General features: G+C 37.8%; 1 protein-coding gene across 1 annotated transcript; it reads right to left on the reverse strand.

Annotated features, from left to right (window-relative positions):
• Nucleotides 1–9: 9 nt before the first annotated feature.
• LOC127972208 (xylosyl- and glucuronyltransferase LARGE1) lies at nt 10–20594 on the reverse strand. The gene is made up of 15 exons (XM_052575556.1): nt 20113–20594; nt 18053–18237; nt 14251–14543; nt 12713–12795; nt 11014–11137; nt 10463–10634; nt 9764–9868; nt 9481–9593; nt 8351–8476; nt 7999–8154; nt 7702–7865; nt 6839–7117; nt 5560–5706; nt 5121–5316; nt 10–4262 (listed from the first exon to the last, which is right to left on the reverse strand). The coding sequence occupies exons 2-15, from the start codon at nt 18156–18158 to the stop codon at nt 4065–4067; spliced, it is 2262 nt and encodes a 753-aa protein (XP_052431516.1). The 5' UTR covers nt 18159–18237; nt 20113–20594; the 3' UTR covers nt 10–4064.
• Nucleotides 20595–21052: the final 458 nt, after the last annotated feature.

Below are 21052 nucleotides of genomic sequence, written 5' to 3' on the forward strand. Positions count from 1 at the left end.
GTTACAATGTTTAATTCATGAGCCGTTTTATCAGTGTTATCCTGGAAATGTGGCTGTTTATATTCATATTCAACACACACTTCAATCAGCATGTGCACATACAGCTCTGCACATCAGCACTCAAGCACAACCTCAGAAAATACTGACAAATAATGACACCGCTTCACGACAACCATCTGAGCGAGCGCTCAGAACATTAGTAGTAACTTGTATCCACATCAGAACATATCAGCGCTAGAAGATTTTACTTAAAAAAAAAAAAAGCAGCAGCAGCCACAACAAATGTTGTCCATTAATAACTTCATCTGCTGGTTTTATTTTGCCTAGCAAATTCAGGAGACTGGGGCTAGTTGTCACAGAGAATACTGTCATTTTGTAATACAGGTTGAACAAGAAAAGTATTATGACATTCATTGTTTTCTATGATTTAGGCGCATGTGTATGTGTCAAAATGCTTTAAGATTTAAATTCTGATGAAAAAGAATTTAAACAGCCTGACATATTACTCCATACAGTGCGACAACATGCCTCTGTACTTTGTTTTTCAGAACAGTACTGGTGAAAATGTCTCAATAGCTTTCTTAAGACTATAAAGTTGATGTCTTTATAGAAACTGACTTTAAAAATAAACCCACCCCTGAGAAAACGGTCACTAAAGTTATAAAAAAACAAAAAAGGACAACTAGTCCAGGTCTGCTTTAATGGACCTGTAACTCTTGAATATGAGCAGCACACATTCATTGCGTTGTATACAGAGACAATTTTTTTTTATCAGCTCGCATTAGGCCCAAAACTTACTCCCAGTATGTAAACACAAACACTTATTCTAAAATGTGTCAAAATTGGTGCTGTAAAATGATTAATCGCGATTAATCGCATCCGAAATAAAAGTATTTTTTTTTGCATAATATATAAGTGTGTACTGCATTTATTATGTGTGTGTGTATATATATATATATATATATATATATATATATATATATATATATATAAATACAAACACATGCATGTATATATTATACATGCATATATTTATATGTAATTTAAAATATAAATATATAAAATATACATGCATATACATATACTGTATGTGTGTTTTTATTTCTATATACATAATAAATAAACACAGCACACATACATATATTACATAAAAACTTGTATTTTGGATGCGATTAATCGCGATTAATCGTTTGACAGCACTAGTCAAAATGCAACTGGTGATGCAGTGCAAGTGCGAATGCGTTCTCAGCTTTGCCACTAGGGGCTCTATAGGAAAAAACGGGTCTATGGTCCATTCCAAATAATAAAATAACACAAAATAAATAAAATAAAATAAAAATGGCATACTGTAATGCACATAACACAGACTGTAGCCTATTAAAAGCACTTCATTGATACCGCAGTAAACACACTGAAGAACGCATCAAGTTCTAAACATTGTGGTCAAACATCTTGAAAAGATCTGATTCACCAAGATTCACAATCATAAATGTGATAAACTGCTGAATGCCAGACAAGAAATGTTTTAGAGACATATGGCATATGAAAACTAATACATAGATGGCTCTGCAGCATTGAGTTTGTGTGCTGTCAGGGTGGCAAAAAATCAGCTGATAATTCAGTAAAAACAAGAGCCTGAGTCAGACTTGATGTTGGCTGAACGTCTGTGTAGAAAAAGTGACCACGAAACACACTCATGACATGTTCTGCCGCTGCATCAGCGTCAACTCCACTGTCTTTTACAAATGATGAAGTACATGACTGAGTCTTTGTTAATTAAGCCTGTGATCAAGCGCGCAAGTCTATTAGTATGGAGTGTGATGCAGTCAGTAGCACTTGAATAACCGTCTCTAATGTGTCAATGATGTGTTCACTTTGGCCTCTCATCACGTATTATTGCCAGTCCGATGAATGAAGATCCCTGTTTATTACATTTGTTCACATCTGCACTGAGAATGAACACACATCCAAATCGCTTCACCACACATAACATCTGTCGACACAGAGAAAGAAACCTTGAATCAAGAGGAAGAACGAGAGAGCAAAAAGACAGGCTGTGGGAGAAATAGTTGATATAAAGAAAGACAGACAGATATAAAGAGATAGTTTGTTAGATACAGGTGAATTGTTAGACAGGCAGACAGAGAGACAGAGAAATCTAGCCAGATTGTTTGACAGAGACTGTTAAAAGAGATAGATAATATTGTTAGACAGAGGGAAAGAGACAGAGAGAGAGAGAGATGCATACAAACAGATGTAAAGAGATATAGTCAGATTGTTAGATAATGGAACAAACATAGACATTATTAAAGATATAGGCAGACAGAATGGAAGAGAGATAGATAATGCTTCGATATAGTTTAACAGGGTTTGTTAGAGATATAGACCGTGTTAGATAAAGATATCAAGCAGAAACGCAAGGAGAGAGATATACAGTGGGTATAGAAAAAGATTCACCCTCTTTAAAATAATCACATTTGTTGATTTGCAGCCTTGCAGAACCTTCTTCCCATTGACATCTTTCTGACAGAGGAAAGCAGATTTTTCTCAAGAATATGATGGTATTTTGCCCCATCCATTGTTCCTTCTATCCTGACAAGTGCTGCAGTCCCTGCTGCAGAGGAACACTCCCATAACACCTCCATGCTTTACTGGAGGAATAGTGATATTCGGATGGTGAGCGGTGTTGGATTTCCACCAGACATACAGTTTTATTTGATGAGACCAAATAGTTCAATTTCAGTCTTATCTGAGCATAACACCCTATTGGCCTCAGAATCTTCTAGGTGTGTTTTGGCAAAGCTCAGTATTGACTGCATTTTGCCTTTCTTGATCAGTAGCAATGCTAAAGTTTTTTTGTATACATCTCCTGACGTGTGTCTGTCCAAAAATTTATACCAGAGCTCTTTTGACAGTGCCTTGTCAGATGATTGTTTGCTTCAGTTGCACTACCAAGGACTGAAATGCTCCAGTAAAAGCTCTTTTCATGCCGATCTAATCAAAATGACCACAGCTGAAATTCAAATGGCATTGTGGGCCTTTGAGAAGGTGATTAGCCACACTTGATTGAGTTTACAGATCATTTTTAGAAGGTGGGGAAAAAGTATTTAGAATACTTTTTCCAATGCGTTGATTGTATTTTTTTGTTTTTTTTTTGTTTATTACATTTTTTCGGACATGTTGGCATTATATCTTTCAATTGGATGTTACAAGCTGCACTGAGTAAATACAGCTGGATTAAACAAAAACTGTGTCCTTCATTTCCATTGGCAAAGCAAAAAAATGTGATTATTTTCTATATCCACTATAGAGAGACAGTTAGATGGTCCAATAGACAGAAAGGTATAGACTGATAGAAAATATGAAAATATTACTGAAAATATAGAAAGACTGTTAGATATAGACATGAAACCGAATGATTTATAGACAGCTAGAGAGGCAGAGACATACAGATTGTTAGATGGACAGTTTGTTAGAGATATAGACAGATTGTTAAACAAACAGATGTAGAAATCAAGATACTGCTAGATAGACAGCAAAACAGACTGTTAGACAGAGACAACTAGACAGAATGACATGAGATTGATTGACACAAACAGATCAATAGACACTTTTAGAGAGAAAGATGCAGACATATTGCTAAATAGACAAACAAGTACTATATAGACAGGCAGACATACAGATGGATGGTTAGAAGCAGAGGCAGAGAGAAACAAAAAGACTGACAGACAGGCAAGCGAATAGTTAGAAAGGCGGAAAGATAGACAGATTCAAGGCTTTAATCTGAAGTGCATCAGTGCTGTTGTCCTTCATAGGATCTGCTTTCCTTCTCACAAAAGTTCATCAATGACTTCTAATCAGTTTATTTCTCGGCACCTCTGTCAAACACCACTGATAAACGTCTTATCGGATCCCTGAATGAATGGATGATCACGAGCCGTGTCTCCTAATGACCCTGCAATCTCAGTTTCACTGAACACATCCATAAAGGTGCTGTCACACAGCACTCCTTGATCAGCTTATTTTATTGGTTATTTTATCGGTTCACTGAACAATGTGCTCGGCTAGCTGTTGTTATCCACTGTCATGTATTTGAGCGCGGCGAAACCATAACGCCGAGACATATTCTGCTGAAACTCCTCCTTCAGCGTCTTCAGACAAGCGCGGTACTGTTTATTCGAGCGAAACTTGGTGATGTCGAAACTGGGCGCGTGGGGCATGTGGATCATGTAGGCGTTGGGCAGAACCACAAACTCGTACTCCTGAAAATACACGAAAAACAACATTTGCATGCCGACAGATCAGGTCATTTCCAGAAAATAAGACCAGAAACGAAACCAAAAAGGGATTTAGATTGTTAATAACTGTCAAAATGCATCATGGCAATCTGTGAAAAGGTTCATTTAAGGAACAGTTAATGAAAAAAATTTAAATTTATTTTGTAAATGTGCTTACCCTCAAGCCATCTGAGAGGTAAATGATTTTTGTCTTCATCGGAAGAGATTTGGAAAAATTACCCATTATGTAATGACACTTGGTTACCAATGGATTCGCTGCATGAAATTCCAAATGCTAATAAAAACCTCACAATAATCCTCACGTTTCAAATATTTCAATTAACAGATCTATCATTAACATCTTGTAAAGTGAAAAGCTGTATGTTTGTAAGAAACAAATCCATAAAACACAATCTAAAAAGAACAAAATATCAACGTCAGTCGACATCGGTATTGGACATCAATTTAACACTGACATCAGACGTTGAATTTACTTTGAATTTTGGTCACCCGACGTCGCAACCGAAATTTATCCAAATATCAACGTCTAATGACGTTTTGTGCCATATATTTTAGACTGAGACAATGATTTGAAGTTAAAAATGTCTTGATGGATGTGTTTATTGCAAAAATGCATAAAAGACATCAATTGATGAACTTGGGTCATGTGAATTACTTGTGGAGTGTTGTGATGTTTTTTATCAGCTGTTTGGACTCTCATTCTGACGGCACCCATTTACTGCAGAGGATCCATTGTTGAGCAAGTGATGCAAAAGCTCATCTACTTTCTTGGTTTGCCTGACGGTAAGCAAATTGTCATTTTTGGGTGAATGTAAGTGTTACCTGAGCGTCCAGCTCCATTATGTGAGCTACTTTATTCCACCCGAACCCCACAAAGCGCCGGTCATACTCTGGGCTTTCTCGTCTGACCATCACATACGGCTCAAAGTCGGCCTCCCACTGAACTCGGTATGGTGTTGTAGCAGTTCTCCATTTGGCAAAGTCTGTTGGAGCGTGACCCTTTGTCCAAACATGATATCTATGGACAAGCAAATTACTTAACTTTATTAAGTCGATATTGACTTTATTAAGTCATTGTAAAACTGTGAAGAATCCACTAAATAAACTATGAAATATATATATTTAGATAAGTTTGTGATTGGTTGGTTGGTACAATTGATATTAACTGATTTAAAAGAATCATGAATGCTTCAGTCACATCTGAGAAAATCTCATCTGCCATTATTTTTCATCAGTTTTTCGTTCTTCTTAGATTAATCACCTGAATGTGAACAGAGTGCCCATGTCGAGTTGTGACAGGAGCTCTGCTTTTGATTTGGGAAAGGACAGCCGATAGCGCAGGGTTTCAAATGCTGGAACCACAAGAGCCTTTTTAGTGTTCCCCATATCCAGCAGAACAACCGATTTCCTGAGACAGAAACAAGATGGATTGTTTGTAGAGTGGACTGTAATGGATCGTACTCTTGTACAAATCACATTCACAACCTAAGAACATTTTGCTGGCAAAAAAAAACAACAACCTCCTTTAATATACAGTATATGGGTTTTCACTTTTGTATTTCTTATGATTTCTGAGCAAAATGAGTTTTGCGATCAGCTTTAATCAGATACAACAGTATTCACTTAGTATCTATCTTCACTTTGTTTGAAGCAAACATGCACTCCAGAGTTTGTTTTCAGACACAGATCTGTGTACGATTGAAGAATTACCCCCCCCCCCCCCCACACACATATAATAAACACTTATTATAGTTTTACCCTAGTGGTTCAGGACAAGCTAAAAACACGGTTTGGCAAATGGATTCATGGTGTACTCGCTTATTATATACATTTTTTTATACTTTGAACACAAAAAAAGTTTACGGACCGCAGCTCTGATTGGTTGTTTCTTACCGCTCCCAGTAAGATAAAATTAAAGTAACAAATTTTTGTGTTTCAAAATTTACAAATATATTTATATAATGAGTACACCATGAATCCATTTTCCAAACCGTGTTTTTGGCTTGTCCTGAATCACTAGTGTACACCTATAATAAGTGTTTATATTCGGACTATTTTAGATTGCTTCGGGGGTACCGCGGCGGAGTAACCCAGTACCTTTGTGATTCTTCATAGACATAAACAGAGAGAAGTAGTTCCGGCTACAATGTTCTTCCGCAAGACGCAAGCTGTTCTGTTTATTAACCGCTAGAGCGTCAAAAGTTACCTACATCAGCTTTAAGTGAAAAAATATGATTTATTGTATGATCGTTTTTAAAAAAGATTTAAAAATAATAAATAAATAATAATTGCATCTGAGAATGCCCCACATCGAGTTGAATACTGAAATTTTATTTGCTTTAATAGAAAATATTTTGAAAACTGTCCCGTTTTGTTGAATTATAATGAGTGATTTGTTGTGCAAAACACCAAAATGGCAGTGACAGTACCAGGATGTACTCAGTTCCTATGAAAATGATAATATATGAATTTAAAACGTGAGATTAATCTAAAATTGCCCCGACATAATTTTACACTTCTAAATGTAGGTTTCGTCTCACCTGAGGTACTCATAGAGTCCATACATGGGCAAAAAGTCAATATCCGACAGAAACATGTAGGGTGTGTTGACCTGCCCCATAGCAACATTACGCAGCAGGTTAACAGGGTAGAACTGGCCTTCTTTATAGACTATATGGTATCCCACGTTGCTCCTGCTCATCAGGACCTCAGAGCCCTGAGAGTATCGCAGGAACTGCTGGGCTTCAGCGTCTGAGAGGTAGAGAGCCAGACTGATGGGCCCTTCCCAGTGTTTACAGATGGCCTCTAGCATCTGAAGTCTGGAACAAAGAAACAGTCCAGTAACTCACCAAAAACATGTAACATACAATTTTATGCAATAGGTCGACACACATCTTTCTGCTTTCACAAAATACGCTGATGTAAAAAAAATCTAATGATTACAAAATGGTTAAAGGTACAGGTTTGTAGGACCTGCCACTAGAGGGCGCACTACCAAAACAATAAGAATCGCGTGGTTTGATGACGCGTGGCATGATGGGATGTGGTTGTCTTCTACCCAACCGCTGACGGCCATCAATCAGACGGAAAGATAAATCATGGATTCAACGCGAGTTCAACGATTTGCGCGAGTAGATTACATACAAAGTCAATGCAAAGGCGCGATCAGACGATGAACATTATGCTGCAAATGCTGTCAATTAAGCTTAACTTCTATAAATGAACCCAGCTATTACTTTGAAAGCTCTTAAATTACATTATCCTCCAGGAAGTTTGGATCAACTTGATTTAACGTGCCTTATAAAAGTCTCTTTTTTAGCACAGTGTATTAAATATCTGTTGGTGAGGTGATTTGTGCGCTGTTGGTGTCTTTAAGTCAATGTTAATGTAAGTGTTTTTTTACCTGTCCATAGACAGCTGGGCCACGAGTGTCACGTCAGTGTTATCTAAGGCTGGTTCGTACTCATAGTGCAGGAAATAGACATGTGTGCGGTGGACTGTGAAGCGCTCCCGACGAAACTCATAACATGGGTCATCCTCATCCAGCTCAGACAGGGTCTTCTGGAGCTGCAGGGATATTAAGAAAACAAAAATGATTCCATCATGCTCCCTGAGCAAAAAAAAACCCCATAAAAATACAGACCTCTGACACAATAAAAGCAGCAGTTACCAACATGAAGCACAGTGAGGTGAAACTCACATTCTCTGAGTTGTGGTCCGTTTCGCTGGGACAGCCGAAGAGCTCTCGCCTCAGCAGATTCCCGTCATATTCCAGGAACGTCAGATAGAGATTCCTGAAGAACTCCACGTGTTTGTTCTTCACACGCAGTTTCTTCGGAGAGTTCCAGTGAATCACCTGCACAATCAGATGCAGAAGTTCAGAAAATGTGGAACCTGCTTGACCTCTGTCTCAAACTGAACTGCTTGTGTTGTAAGTAACAATTCCATATAAAGCACACATATACATATACACGGGGCAGCTACAGAAGAAATTGTTGTTTGTCGTCTAGTATAAGTGTGAGCTCCCTTTTGTGTCTCCACTGTGATGTCACCTTGAGGTCGGACACATCTTTGTAGCACTTTTCGGAGCGGGTGTGATCCGACAGCTGAACATTCCAAAAGCAGGGCAGCTGGTGCACCAGGAATGGGTTTTGCTTGATCACAGCATTGAAGATGTCCTGCAGGCAAAATATTGTCAGCTGGCATTTTGATATGAAGTTCCTTTAATGTTTGTGTTCCATATTTTTCGTAGGTGTCTCAGGTTTAGCTTACCAACCAAATAACATCAAATTTTAGAGTCTCCCATTGGGCTGTGCAAAATTTCGAATGCGATTTCATGCGCATCTCATCAGTAAAGACGCTCCTGGAATTAGAAGTATATCTCCAACACGTGTGTTCAGATCAGGGTTGCCAGATTTTCACAACAAAGCCTGTCCAGTTGCTTCTCAAAACTAGTCCAAATCTATCCCAATCGCGTTTCCAGGGGGTTCCCTGATACAAATTGCGACCTGGGGATAAAATACACGTTTTTTTTGGCAGGGTTTAGGGGCTAAATATCACACTATTGGTATTGTGTGTTGCACACATGAAAAACAACCGTGGACTTGGCAACATTGGTTCAGGTGGAGCGGCAGTTACCACACAGAGCCGTAGTTTACTGACAAGCTACATAAAATCGCTTTCAAAATCGACAAAGAATCGCCTGCGATTTTGAAATCGATTTCGTGTAGATTGTCGGTAAACTACGGCTCTGTGTAGTAAATGGCAACCAGTGTTGCCAAGTCTGCGGTTGTTTTTCACATCCGTGAGTCGAAGCGACCCCAATCACAATAGCATGATATTTAGTCCCTAAAATGCTAATTTTACCAAGGGAACCCCGCCAAAAAAACGTGTATTTTATCGCCCGCAAAGAAATGTAATTGGGCTAGTTTTGAGAAGCAATTGTGCAGGTTTTGTTTTGAAAACCTGGCAACCCTGATCTTAAAGCACGTGCTGGAGTTATACTTCTAATTACAGGAGCACCTTTACTGTCGAGATGCACATGAAAATCGCATTCGATTTGTTTTCGCAGCCCTAGTCTCCCATGTGCTTCTCATGACAGACAATGTCCCTAGCACAATACATTATGCTCTCCTGTCTAAGTAGACAGCAGGTCAGATTAAAACAGAGCTCACGTGTTTACCTGATCAGCGAGGGATGTAGACAGCATGCTCATGAGCTCTCTCTCTGCCGTCAGCCGCCACATCTGCTCCCACTTTAGCTTCCTCAATCGATCCAACAACAGTAGAATCACCCCTTCAACACAAACATCTTTTGTTGGCCATTACACTAATTAAACACTAAAATAATCTCATTGTCCTGTTCAAAATCACAAATACATGATTTAATTCATCAGGAACTTTAGTATTTCTTTTAAAACTGGTCTTCCCCTTCAGATAAGCCGGATAATCAGAATCATGGCGTACCGGTGTTAAAGCCTCTGCCCAGCGCTGGCCACGGGCGATGGTTCTTCCACAGGTTCCCGAGGTACCAATCACTCTGATTCTCCACCAGACCAAGAACCTGCTGACCTGAAACGCACAAACACCCCCACAGCGACATCAATGCGTCTGTACCGACTGATCGGAAGCTTTAGTGAACTGTGGACAAAAATCTGTGCAGTTCATTTAAAGCTTTGAAAGGTGTTTTGAAAAGAAAAAAAAAAAAAGTAGCACACCACACGACATGAAGATCAGAACAAATGGTTAATAAGACGAGCACATCTCTAGCTTTCCTAGCATCCGTCCTTCAAAACAGTAATCAAATCTATTCAACAACAGTGTGTCGTTGTTTCTAAGCAACAGGATTTCACGTCAAAGGCCGGTTGAGTTGGCCAACACCTGCATTCGGCTGGTGATATGGGCCATTGCTCTGTTGATAAAGCTTCAGGCATGAGAGCTTCAGGCTGTTCATTACTGAAATCATTGATCACTGAGGTTGCTGCGGTCAGTGTCTGGTGGAATAATCTGTGACATTATTGATCTGAGCTGCAAACACGTGCCTCATTGAACGTTAATTAACTGACAAAAGGTTGTCTTGTTATGGCAAGTATTTCTATGGGATGCACACGGTTTACATTGCATTATTCAATTCAAATGACAAATAAACAGAATATTCAAAAGTACCTTTGAACTTGTGGAAAACGACCCACAGCTCAGCGATGTCTGTGGCAAAGGTGATGTCAGTGTCCAGGACGATGACCTTCTGCAGGTCAGAGGGCAGGGTCTTGGTCAGCACCAGCTTCATCAGGCCGTAGATGCCGGAATAATGCTTGTTAGGGATCCAAGAGACCTCAGACTGATAAACACGCAAAGAGCAAATACGACAATTGCAAATGATCAAAAACTGCAACAAAGAAAAAAAAACAATGATTTTCTGATTGTTGATGTATAAATATGCACATTACAGAGCACCAGCAAAGCGGAAGAAGATTACTGTTAGAAAAAGCAAATATTAACACTGGTCTGACGCATTGTTTAATTATTTGCCTTCATGACAGAGCCTATTACTCCCTTGTACGACTGGCAATGGTTGGTTTAGTTAAGGAATTGGAATTTTAAAAAAACAAACAAACAAAAAAAACCTACGTAGAAAATGCATAGAGAAAAATACTTCATCCTCAATTCTGCTTAAATACTGAGCATCACTGTGGAGGTCTACTGAGCGAACCACAAACCTTCAGCTCATCAGCGTCATAAAAGTTGACATGAACGGCTGGCACCATCCAGGTGTGGAAGAGATCAGCCAGGATCTTCCGAGCGATGGAGTCCGTGATGAAATGGAAGTGGAGAGGATTCCGTCTTGACACATAAAGAGAACAAACGTTTTCTGGCATTTAATATTGAACTAGTTCACCCAAAAATGAAAACTCTCATATCATGCATTCACTTTTCATTTGTTATTTTTTATTACATACAAAAAGCCAGGACATTCAGAAATTCACGTTCTGTGCAAAAAAGGTCATTAGTTTTAAATATCATTAGGTATAAAAGATAAAATTGTCAATGCTGGCTGAACTCTTGCTTTTATCCTTACCAACTAAGATGAGTGTAATACTGGTAGCAGCCATAACAACACAGTAAAGCAATTTGACTGCATGTGATAAAACAGTGAAAAGTAATTTCATACACTGCATTACTGGAGGGTGTATAAGCAGAGAGCAGCATACCAGTAAAGCTGATGATGAAACTTAATTCTAGCATTACTACTTGTTACACTGCATTGTAGGGGTGTAAAGGTACGTGTATTCGTACCGGACCGTTTCGGTACAGGGCTTTCGGTATGGTGCACATGTGTACCGAATGACCGAATGCAACATTTTTTGTGCAGAACATAGGTACATTTTCGTGTTTCCACACGAACATATTAAGTGGCGGAAGTCTCCGCGTTCAGCGCAAATCCCGCCCTGCAGCTGATTCTAAGGCCGGTGACACACTGGCTGCGTGGCGTGAGCCTGCGTTTCTGCTGTGTATCAGTTGCGTGACGGCTGCTTCGCGTTTTCTGTGTCTTTACACACCAGAATCATGCCTGACTTGCTGCTACTGTAGGTGACATAGAGGGAGGCCGCCGACAGACCAGGATCTTGTCTTCACGACAACAACATCTACTTCATGTTGAGCATAAATATAAAGCCTACTGATAAAGGACACCATCAACAGTATTGACAGCAAAATAGACTATGTTTGACAGGTGCAATATGCCAGTGTGTCACCGGCCTAAGGTTTTCAAAAGGCATCACGCGAGTGTGAACATCACTACAACTAGGAAAAAAACGATTGTAATTCAAACGCAGCTCCCGTAGGCATTTAAACAATCAATTCTGATTGGGCCAACGCAATAACGAAATCTGAGCAGGTCTAAAAACGGAAACTGTTGATGCTGCACTTTACACTTTGGAAAAAAGTATTTTTTTTTTAAATATAAGCGGGGATTGGTAATGCTGCACTGTAACCATAGTTATTTATTTGAAATTTTAATTATATTTTATTATATGATATTGGTTTGAGAGAGTGTTTTATTTCTTATTCTTTTTTTATTTTATATATATTTTATTAAAGAGTATTTAAAAGAAGTGTAAACAAATTGTTAAAAAATGTTTATAGTAATAAACAACCTGCAGTTTAATGTTTGCATTTCTTTCGCTTACTGTACCGAAAATTAACCGAACCGTGACTTTAAAAATGAGGTACGTACCGAACCGTGATTTTTGCATACCATTACACCCCTACTGCATTGAAGAATAAAATAAATTTCAGTCTAATTAATAACAATTACAAAGCATGGGGACACTCGAGCTATGTTCAAAATCTGTGCTCACTCACTGTAGGGACCAGTGAATATCCTGTGAATGTGGACAGACATAGACTTAAATTTACCTGTGAAACAGAACTGACTTGACCAAAGTGACAACATCTCTGCTCGCATTGTACCCCGCACACACAATGGCGATATGAATTGTCTGTGATGAGAAAGACAAATAGCAATTAGAACAGTTTGAAGCAGCATTGATGCATTCAGTGCCGGCCGCTTCGGTCCCTGTGCCCCCGTCACCTTTCCGATTGCTACTGAGGGGGGATAGCATTTATTATATTTCGATAATAAATGAAAAACTAAAACTAAACTAGCAACAGTTATTGAAAAACTAACTGAAATAAAATAATAATTATCAAAAATAAGTATTTGTTTTCGTAATCAATAAGCTCTCATCCCGTGGCGGAAAATCTGACGTGGTTTAGTTTAAAACCAAATAGGCTTTATAATAAATTTACCTGTAGATGGCGCTTTATGCAAGTGAGTTTAGCTGAGGCTGAAAGCAACATCCTTAACTGATAAATACGACAGACAAGAATGATGGCGCGGGTAGGAAACGACAGAGTCCTGTTTGGGACTATTTCGAATTTAATTCCGAAACAGGAAAAAGCAAATGCATTGTCACGCTGGATACCGTATTTTTCGGACTATAAGTCGCACCAGTCCAAAAATACGTCATGACGAAGAAAAAAAACACAAGTCGCACTGGACTATAAGACGGATTTATTTAGAACCAAGAACTAAGAGAAAACATAACCGTCTACAGCCGCGAGAGGGCGCTCTATGTCTTCAGTGTAGACTACAGGAGCACTGAGCAGCATAGAGCGCCCTCTAGCGGCCTCTAGATGGTAATGTTTTCTCTTGGTTCATTTCTCTTGGTTTGTGTCAAATTAATTTTGATAAATAAGTCGCACCTGACTGACTAGTCGCAGGACCAGCCAAACTATGAAAAAAAGTGCGACTTATAGTCCGGAAAATATGGTAATACACTTTGTGGTGTTGAAATTAAGGGGAAAAATTCCACAAAAAAGGTGCATTTGTTTGGGGTTTTTTTGCATCTCAAACCCTTGTTATTTTTATCAAGAGTTAACTGTAAACTGTGCAAAAATTACATTTTGCTTAAAATAAATGTATTAGTTTGGTCTACACTGGAAGTGTTCTGTTAGCTGCTAAACTACAATTACTAAAACTATAACTGAAACTAAATAAAAGAAAAACTAAAAAAATGTGTTGGCAAAATATAACCTAAATTAAAACTAACAAAACATTCATGAAACTAACTAAAACTAAACTTAAATTTAAAGCAAAATTGAAAACGGTATTAAAATAAAAACTAATTTAAAAAAGCAAATCTACAATAGCCTTGCTGATCACTAAGTTAAGTAACAGCACATCTCTCCTCAACAAATCATCTGATCTGAGGAATCGGAGGATGTCAGGGTTAGAGTGCATTATTGCATTATTGACACACTGTTTTCCTAATGAATGTTTTTCAGTTGCTTTGACGCAATGTATTTTGTTTAAAGTGCTATATAAATAAAGGTGACTTGACTTGATTAGAGTCTTGATCATGAGTGAATCTGTTCAGTGGAAGGATACTAACCTCACATTTGTTCACCACCGGCTGAGGCACACAGTCCGAGCTGTTGCCTGAGGCTGCTCCTTTTTTAGCCTCACTATCACCTGTACCCTCTTCTGTGGAATGGGTGTGTAACTGTTTCCCTTGGCGACTGTTGCTATGTGTTGGAACCCTGGGTGGTAGGCTAATCTCTCTCCGCAGTGCAAGGTTACGTTCTTCCACATCTCGTAGCTGCAGATCCACATCCTGATGCTCAGCAGCTGCTCTGATCAGCAGGGATGACTGAGGATCCAGCGGCGACAGAGGCAACAGTTTGACTGAGGGGAAAACACACAGACAGTCGAGGATCACTAAACATCTGTCCAGCAAATCACAGCCACAGCCACTTATGATTGCACTTCAAGAGGTCTGTCTGTCTTCAAAAAAAATAAAAAAATAAACATACAGCATCTGTAGATCTGAAAAAGTAGAATAGTAAAAAAAAAATTGAGTACACCGCAAATCCCGTTAAAGCTGCAGTAAGTAACTTTTGTAAAAATATATTTTTTACATATTTATTAAACCTGTCATTATGTCCTGACAGTAGAATATGAGACAGATAATCTGTGAAAAAATCAAGCTCCTCTGGCTCCTCCCAGTGGTCCTATTGCCATTTGCAGAAACTCCATCGCTCCCGGTAAGAAACAACCAATCAGAGCTGCGGTCCGTAACTTTGTTTGTGTTCAAAATGTAGAAAAATGTATATAATAAGCGAGTACACCATGAATCCATTTTCCAAACCGTGTTTTTAGCTTGTCCTGAATCACTAGGGTGCACCTATAATAAGTTTTTATATTCGGACTATTTTAGATTGCTTCAGGGATACCGCGGCGGAGTAACCCAGTACCTTTGTGATTCTTCATAGACATAAACAGAGAGAAGTAGATCCGGCTACAATGTTCTTTAATTCAAAAATGCTAAATAACAGAATCCCCAATACACAAATATTTAACACTAAGAAATCTCCCAATATATCAATCTTGTGTGATAATACACCAACACTTTACTTCAAAATGTATACACCTAAGTCAAAAGCAATGCATGATGGAGAAATACAGTTAATTGTTCCAGGTCATGAGGTTTATCCATGCAACTCACTCAAATTTTTGAGTTGTTCAAGTTACAATTGAAGAATACTGTTTTCAAAGAGAATGAGCTATAATTCTTGAAACAGATTAGTGTAACCTTTCCATTTTCACATATTTTGATTAAAATGTACCAAAAATATTATTTGTTAATTAAATGCTAATCTCTTTTGTTGCATTTATTTCAGTAAATGATCAACTACAACAACCACTTAAATTATACTGAGAGATTTAATTAAAGTTATACAGGTTTTTAAGTTTTGTGGTATGTACAATCGCACCGAATGATTTTTTAGAGTGTATTTGATATTATTGACATTATAGAGAGTTGACAGGTAAGAATGTACTGCAAGAACACTTCAGAATGACCCCTAGAGAAAGAAACTTTAAGACATTATTTGAGCTGTTCAACATCAATGAGCATTAATGAGGGGATTACAGATTAATTCAGTTAATAAAGTGACAGCAAAGACATTTAACTGTCTGCCAAAAGTCATTAAAAGCCACTGGAGTAAATCATAAATTTTAGACATAAATTTTTCAGTGGACCTATAGTACTTTACTAACTAGAAAAGTACAAGGACTGGCGGAATGAACTCAAACATGTTTATATTGATATATTTTACAGCACAAAACACAAAAAATTTTTAGAAAACAAAAATCATCATTCACATTCTTTTACAAAATTAAACAAACAAACAACTTTAGAGTTTGTTTTTGCATGTTTTTCAAATGGATTCAAACATCTGTTGGTACAAGGATAACAAATTTGCACTGTATACATGCACATTCTCCAACCAATTATGCTTAAGCTAGAAGTGCATGTGCTCATTTAAATGCATTACACTTTTATCGAGTTAGGTCAAAAATGGTTAAAGCATAATCTGATTGACACAGCTAGATTTATGCCCATTATCCCAATTTTGTAATGGCATGAAAACACCTGTGTTTGAAGGTCCAGTGATATAAACTACAGACATGAGGGGAGAATGTATTTGCAAGTAAGTCAGTTTCCTGCGGACATTTTGAAATACTCTGGGGTTTTAATGCTTTAATATGACAATTCACACAATGAATGGAAAATGCAGCTACACGGAGGATGATGTTGTGGTGTAACTATGTAATGTAAACCAGTACAATTTGTTATTTTGATAAGCTGATTGATGGTAGATAGCAACATATCGGTGTGCTTATTAATCTGCATAGTAGGGCTGCACGATGTGTTGTTTAAGCATCGATATCGCGATGTACAAATCCACGATAGTCACATCGCAGGATGTGCGATGTAGGCTGTCGTAGTTGATCCGTTATTCATTAACTGTATGGGCCAAAGAGCGCGCGCGCGCGAGAGAGAGAGAGAGCGCGCGGCCGGCGACACACTAGATGCGTGGCGCAAGCGTCTCAGCTGCGTGGCGTGTCCGTTTTTAATTCGGCTCCCATGTTAACAGGTTAGAGCTTGCAGACTGCCTGCATGAGACGCGCGTCTCAGGCGCAACTCAAGCCCCGCGGAAAACACGTGCATGCTAGAAATAGAGCCGACGCCTATTTATATTGCACCTGTCACCGGCCTGAGAGAGAGAGAGCGCGCGCGCAAAGCGAGCCCCGGCCGCACGCTCAATGTCTTCAAACAACACGAGCGCTGTCTTGCTCTCTCTCCCTCGCGCATATTAATCAATTGACACGATGGTGTCGATGTTTAAATAATTTAAAATGAGAATGTAAGTTTGCTCACCCCATGTTTGTTTGTAAGAATATTTTTTTTATTTCATATCGCAATATATATCGCAGAAAAATAAAATATCGCAATGTAATTTTTTCCCAATATCGTGCAGCCCTACTGCATAGTGTATAAAAAAATGCTGTCTATCAAGTCTACCAGAATATCATGTTGCAACAACGTAGATTACTTGGATAGCCATCAAAATTTTGATACGCACCGAAGTATTTAAAAACAAACTTCGTTGTCAAAATTGATCATTAAATTCACTGTCTTAGCTTTCAAAATTAGCACCAGTTGTGGTAATAAGAATGCATTTGATCAAAAACGGACCATAGACCATGGGGCAGAGACACATCAGTGAAGAAAATGACTGAAAATTGGTCTAGCATTTTATCTGGGTGTGGTAAATAAATATATAATATAAGCCGGGCCAAGTTCACACAATATTAAGATTGATGCTACCATACTCCATTAAGACTTGACTAGAATTTAACTGATGAATTATGATATAAGTTGGAAATGCCAGCTGGAAATAGGTGCCCTTTTACATAGTATATGGGAATACAGTTGTGCCAAACTATTCTGGCTACAGGTTATGGACATTGTAATTTGGTGGTTTAGTCCAAAAAAAAATGTAACTCTTAAACTATGCCTATTAGGTGACAGATTCCAAATACCAAATGTATCAAAATGTGTACATTCTGTTATTATGGCAGGTTTTACAACAGTCAGTAGTTTTATTCTAAGACATTGAATGGGCCAGTGAAGTGGTGGAAAAGGTATCATATAAATCACGCTCAGCAGAGTACATGGTGTCTACTCGCATAGTAAGATCTGACCTTGGTTTTAACTAAGTCAACATCAGTTACAACATAGAACCTCTTATTATGTTTATATAGAATTCCTCCCACCCCCATCTGAATCAGATTTGAGTTTGAGACCTCAGTGACAGAAAATACGTCTGTGATGTGTAGTCGTATACCCGTGAAATTTGCTGATGACAGATAGAGCCAGGTAAGGGCTGGGATAAAGATCAGGGCGAGGGAGGCAGCCACAAACTTCCTGCGCCCACGACACATTCCCAGCATCCTCTGCAGCCAGAGGGTGTCTACTCAGACACCTCTATGTGGGCATCAGCTGTTTGGACAGGGGTTGCATGGCACTGCTCTGAAAAAATACAACAATTAGTGTTAGCGATAGCATAAGTATAATGATAACAAGTGATGGGCAGTATTACAGATACAGTATTTGGAATACAAAATAAAATAAATAAATAAATGATAATAATAATAAAAAAGACTAATAATTGCATTTTAAAGACTTTGAAAAACATTTTTTTATACATTTACCCCACAGTATTTTGCATTTGTATTTAAATACTTTTTTCCACACAGTATTTTGTATTTTAAATAAATTGTCATGTATTTATGCCCATCTCTCATCAACAAAATCACAACAAATACTCAACTGCCAGAATATGCTGTGCAAACATCAACGAAATGAATTCAAGCACTGCCAGTCCAAACAGATCCAAACTAGGGCTGCACAATTAATCGAGTTTCTAATCGCGATTACAATTATTGATGCCAAAATTACGTAATCGTTGAAAGCGGCAATTAATCGTTCAAAGTCCACTTATGTTATTCTAAATTGCTTAAGATGCGTTTTTTTCTTTATACTTGTTATCTTAAAGTTTTTTTCCAGTTACTTCAATGTTAGTTGTAGTATAACATTATATTACCATTCATATTTTTAACATATTTATAAATATTAATAAAAATACAGAATGCAGTTGCATCAAACAATGGTACGAACATCATTCAGTGTAAATTGTGATAAATAATCATTTATAATTATTAATAATCGCAATTACAATTTCAAGGGAATAATTGACATTTATGATTTTTCTCATAATCGTGCAGCCCTAATCCAAACCATCTTTTGCTTTGAATAAGGACTGAAATGATTAGTCAATATTATCGACATCATCGACAATAAAAAAATGGTTGACAAATCTTTTTGTTTAGTAGTGTTCGATCGTATATGACCTATAATGTAAAAATCTGCAGTTATGTGGTTTGACCAGTGTGCACTGTAACGCAAGAGTGTAATTCAGCTCTCCTCAAATTAATTTAATACTCAATCAGTAAAACATTCATTAAAAAAAAATAAAAAATTAAATAAATAAATAAAAAACAAAGCCCCCTCCGAGTTGACCGTTTGAAGAGCCCCTGACTCCAGATAAAACGTTATGGTGACAACATCAGACTGTGGATAATTAAACTATGATAAATCAATGTAAATATTATTATATGACTAGCTTAAGGAAACAATGGGCCTATTTCAGGTGACTGGTTTACCATTTAAAGAACTACGATACCAACAAGGTCTGAAACTAAGTTAATCACAATTACTCAAAATCCCACGAATGAATGCAATAAAACTAGTAGCAATGGCTTAAAAAATAAATGGAAGAAATATGTTAAGGGTTGAACTTTGTCTTTAGGAATATACAAACTTTATCATTTTGATTTGTTTTGTTGTTTTTGTGTTTCTCGTTTGACTTTTAGCCTATGTATTTAATAAGACCGACTAATATTTTTTATAACCGATTTTCACACAATCATCCTTTCCTGTTGACGTCACAGTGTTTATAAACTATTTCAATATTTCTTGCATGAAAACAATACACACATTCAAATGTCGCAGGTATTACAGTGGACTTAGCTGTAGCAAGATAAAAGAGTCGGCCATTTTATTACCAAAAAAATAAATAAAAAATGTTTAAATGTATTTCCCCTCACATAATGATTGGTGAATTGACATGTAAAAAGATATTTACCCATAACGGTACAGTGGAAATTACGCAAGTCTGACTTTTGAGCGAATTAAATAACCAAATGAGAGTGTGAGAAGTGTTTTAAGAGTTTAAGAATGAGTCCATAAGGGCCATAGTGGCAAGAAGAAACAACCATTCATGTGATTTAAAGGTGTTTTTGGTAACAAATTGTAGGACTGTTATATCAACGCATGCCGTCTCACCTGTGATGTTGAATCACTTGTGATTAAACGAGTCCTTTATCGTCACTAAAATCAATCCAAAATGACCGACAGGTTCTCTTGAGTATCCGTGCGATAGGCTCGGTGCATGAATGAAGAACTAAGTTAACGCCTTAATGTCATTCGTCTTCACAAATCCAGTCAGAATCACCGAGAGGAGATGCCACAGATATTTCAGTCTCAGGACACGTTTGTGTTCAATTCATATGCAAGATCAGCGCGTAAGAATGCCGCATGCTGGACTTGATTGACGCGGTTTGTCTTTAGTAAAGATCAGCGGTAAATATCGTATTCCGTTTCCCTGCACACTGAGTGTGCATTACAATCCGCCAAACGCGCCGTTTATTCGATCATTTTGTGATATCGATGCGGCCTCTAGTCCACACAACACTCCCTGTTTGTTTCCCAGCCTCCTCCAGTTCTGATTCCCAACATATCCTCCAATCACTGCTCCAATCCACAATCCACAATCCACAATCCAGTCCAGGCGAATGTGTTTGCACTACGACCTGGAAACAATGGATAGGATTCAGTACAGCCAGCTAGCGCACAGTTGCTTTGCTTTCCATCGTGCTACAAAGTAGCCTATACTGGACGAGCAACGCCAATATATATATATATATATATATATATATATATATATATATATATATATATATATATATATATATATATAAAACCTTATTTTTTTTTTTATTATTTTTTTTACACTTTGTAGTTTTGTCTTTTAGCCACCATTTGCCATATGAATACAGATTATTTAGACCTGGGTGTTCTTTTCTATAATAAAAAAACATTTCAAAAGTTCTAAAGAAAATTTCATGTACTGCTATTTTACAAAAATAAATAAATTAAATAATGCAAACCGACCCAGGGATTGCATGTCATAACCTCAGTTTTTAGGAGTAAGTTGTGTTATATG

The sequence above is a fragment of the Carassius gibelio genome, chromosome A4, assembly GCF_023724105.1.
Source record: "Carassius gibelio isolate Cgi1373 ecotype wild population from Czech Republic chromosome A4, carGib1.2-hapl.c, whole genome shotgun sequence".
NCBI classification, from domain to species: Eukaryota; Metazoa; Chordata; class Actinopteri; order Cypriniformes; family Cyprinidae; genus Carassius; species Carassius gibelio.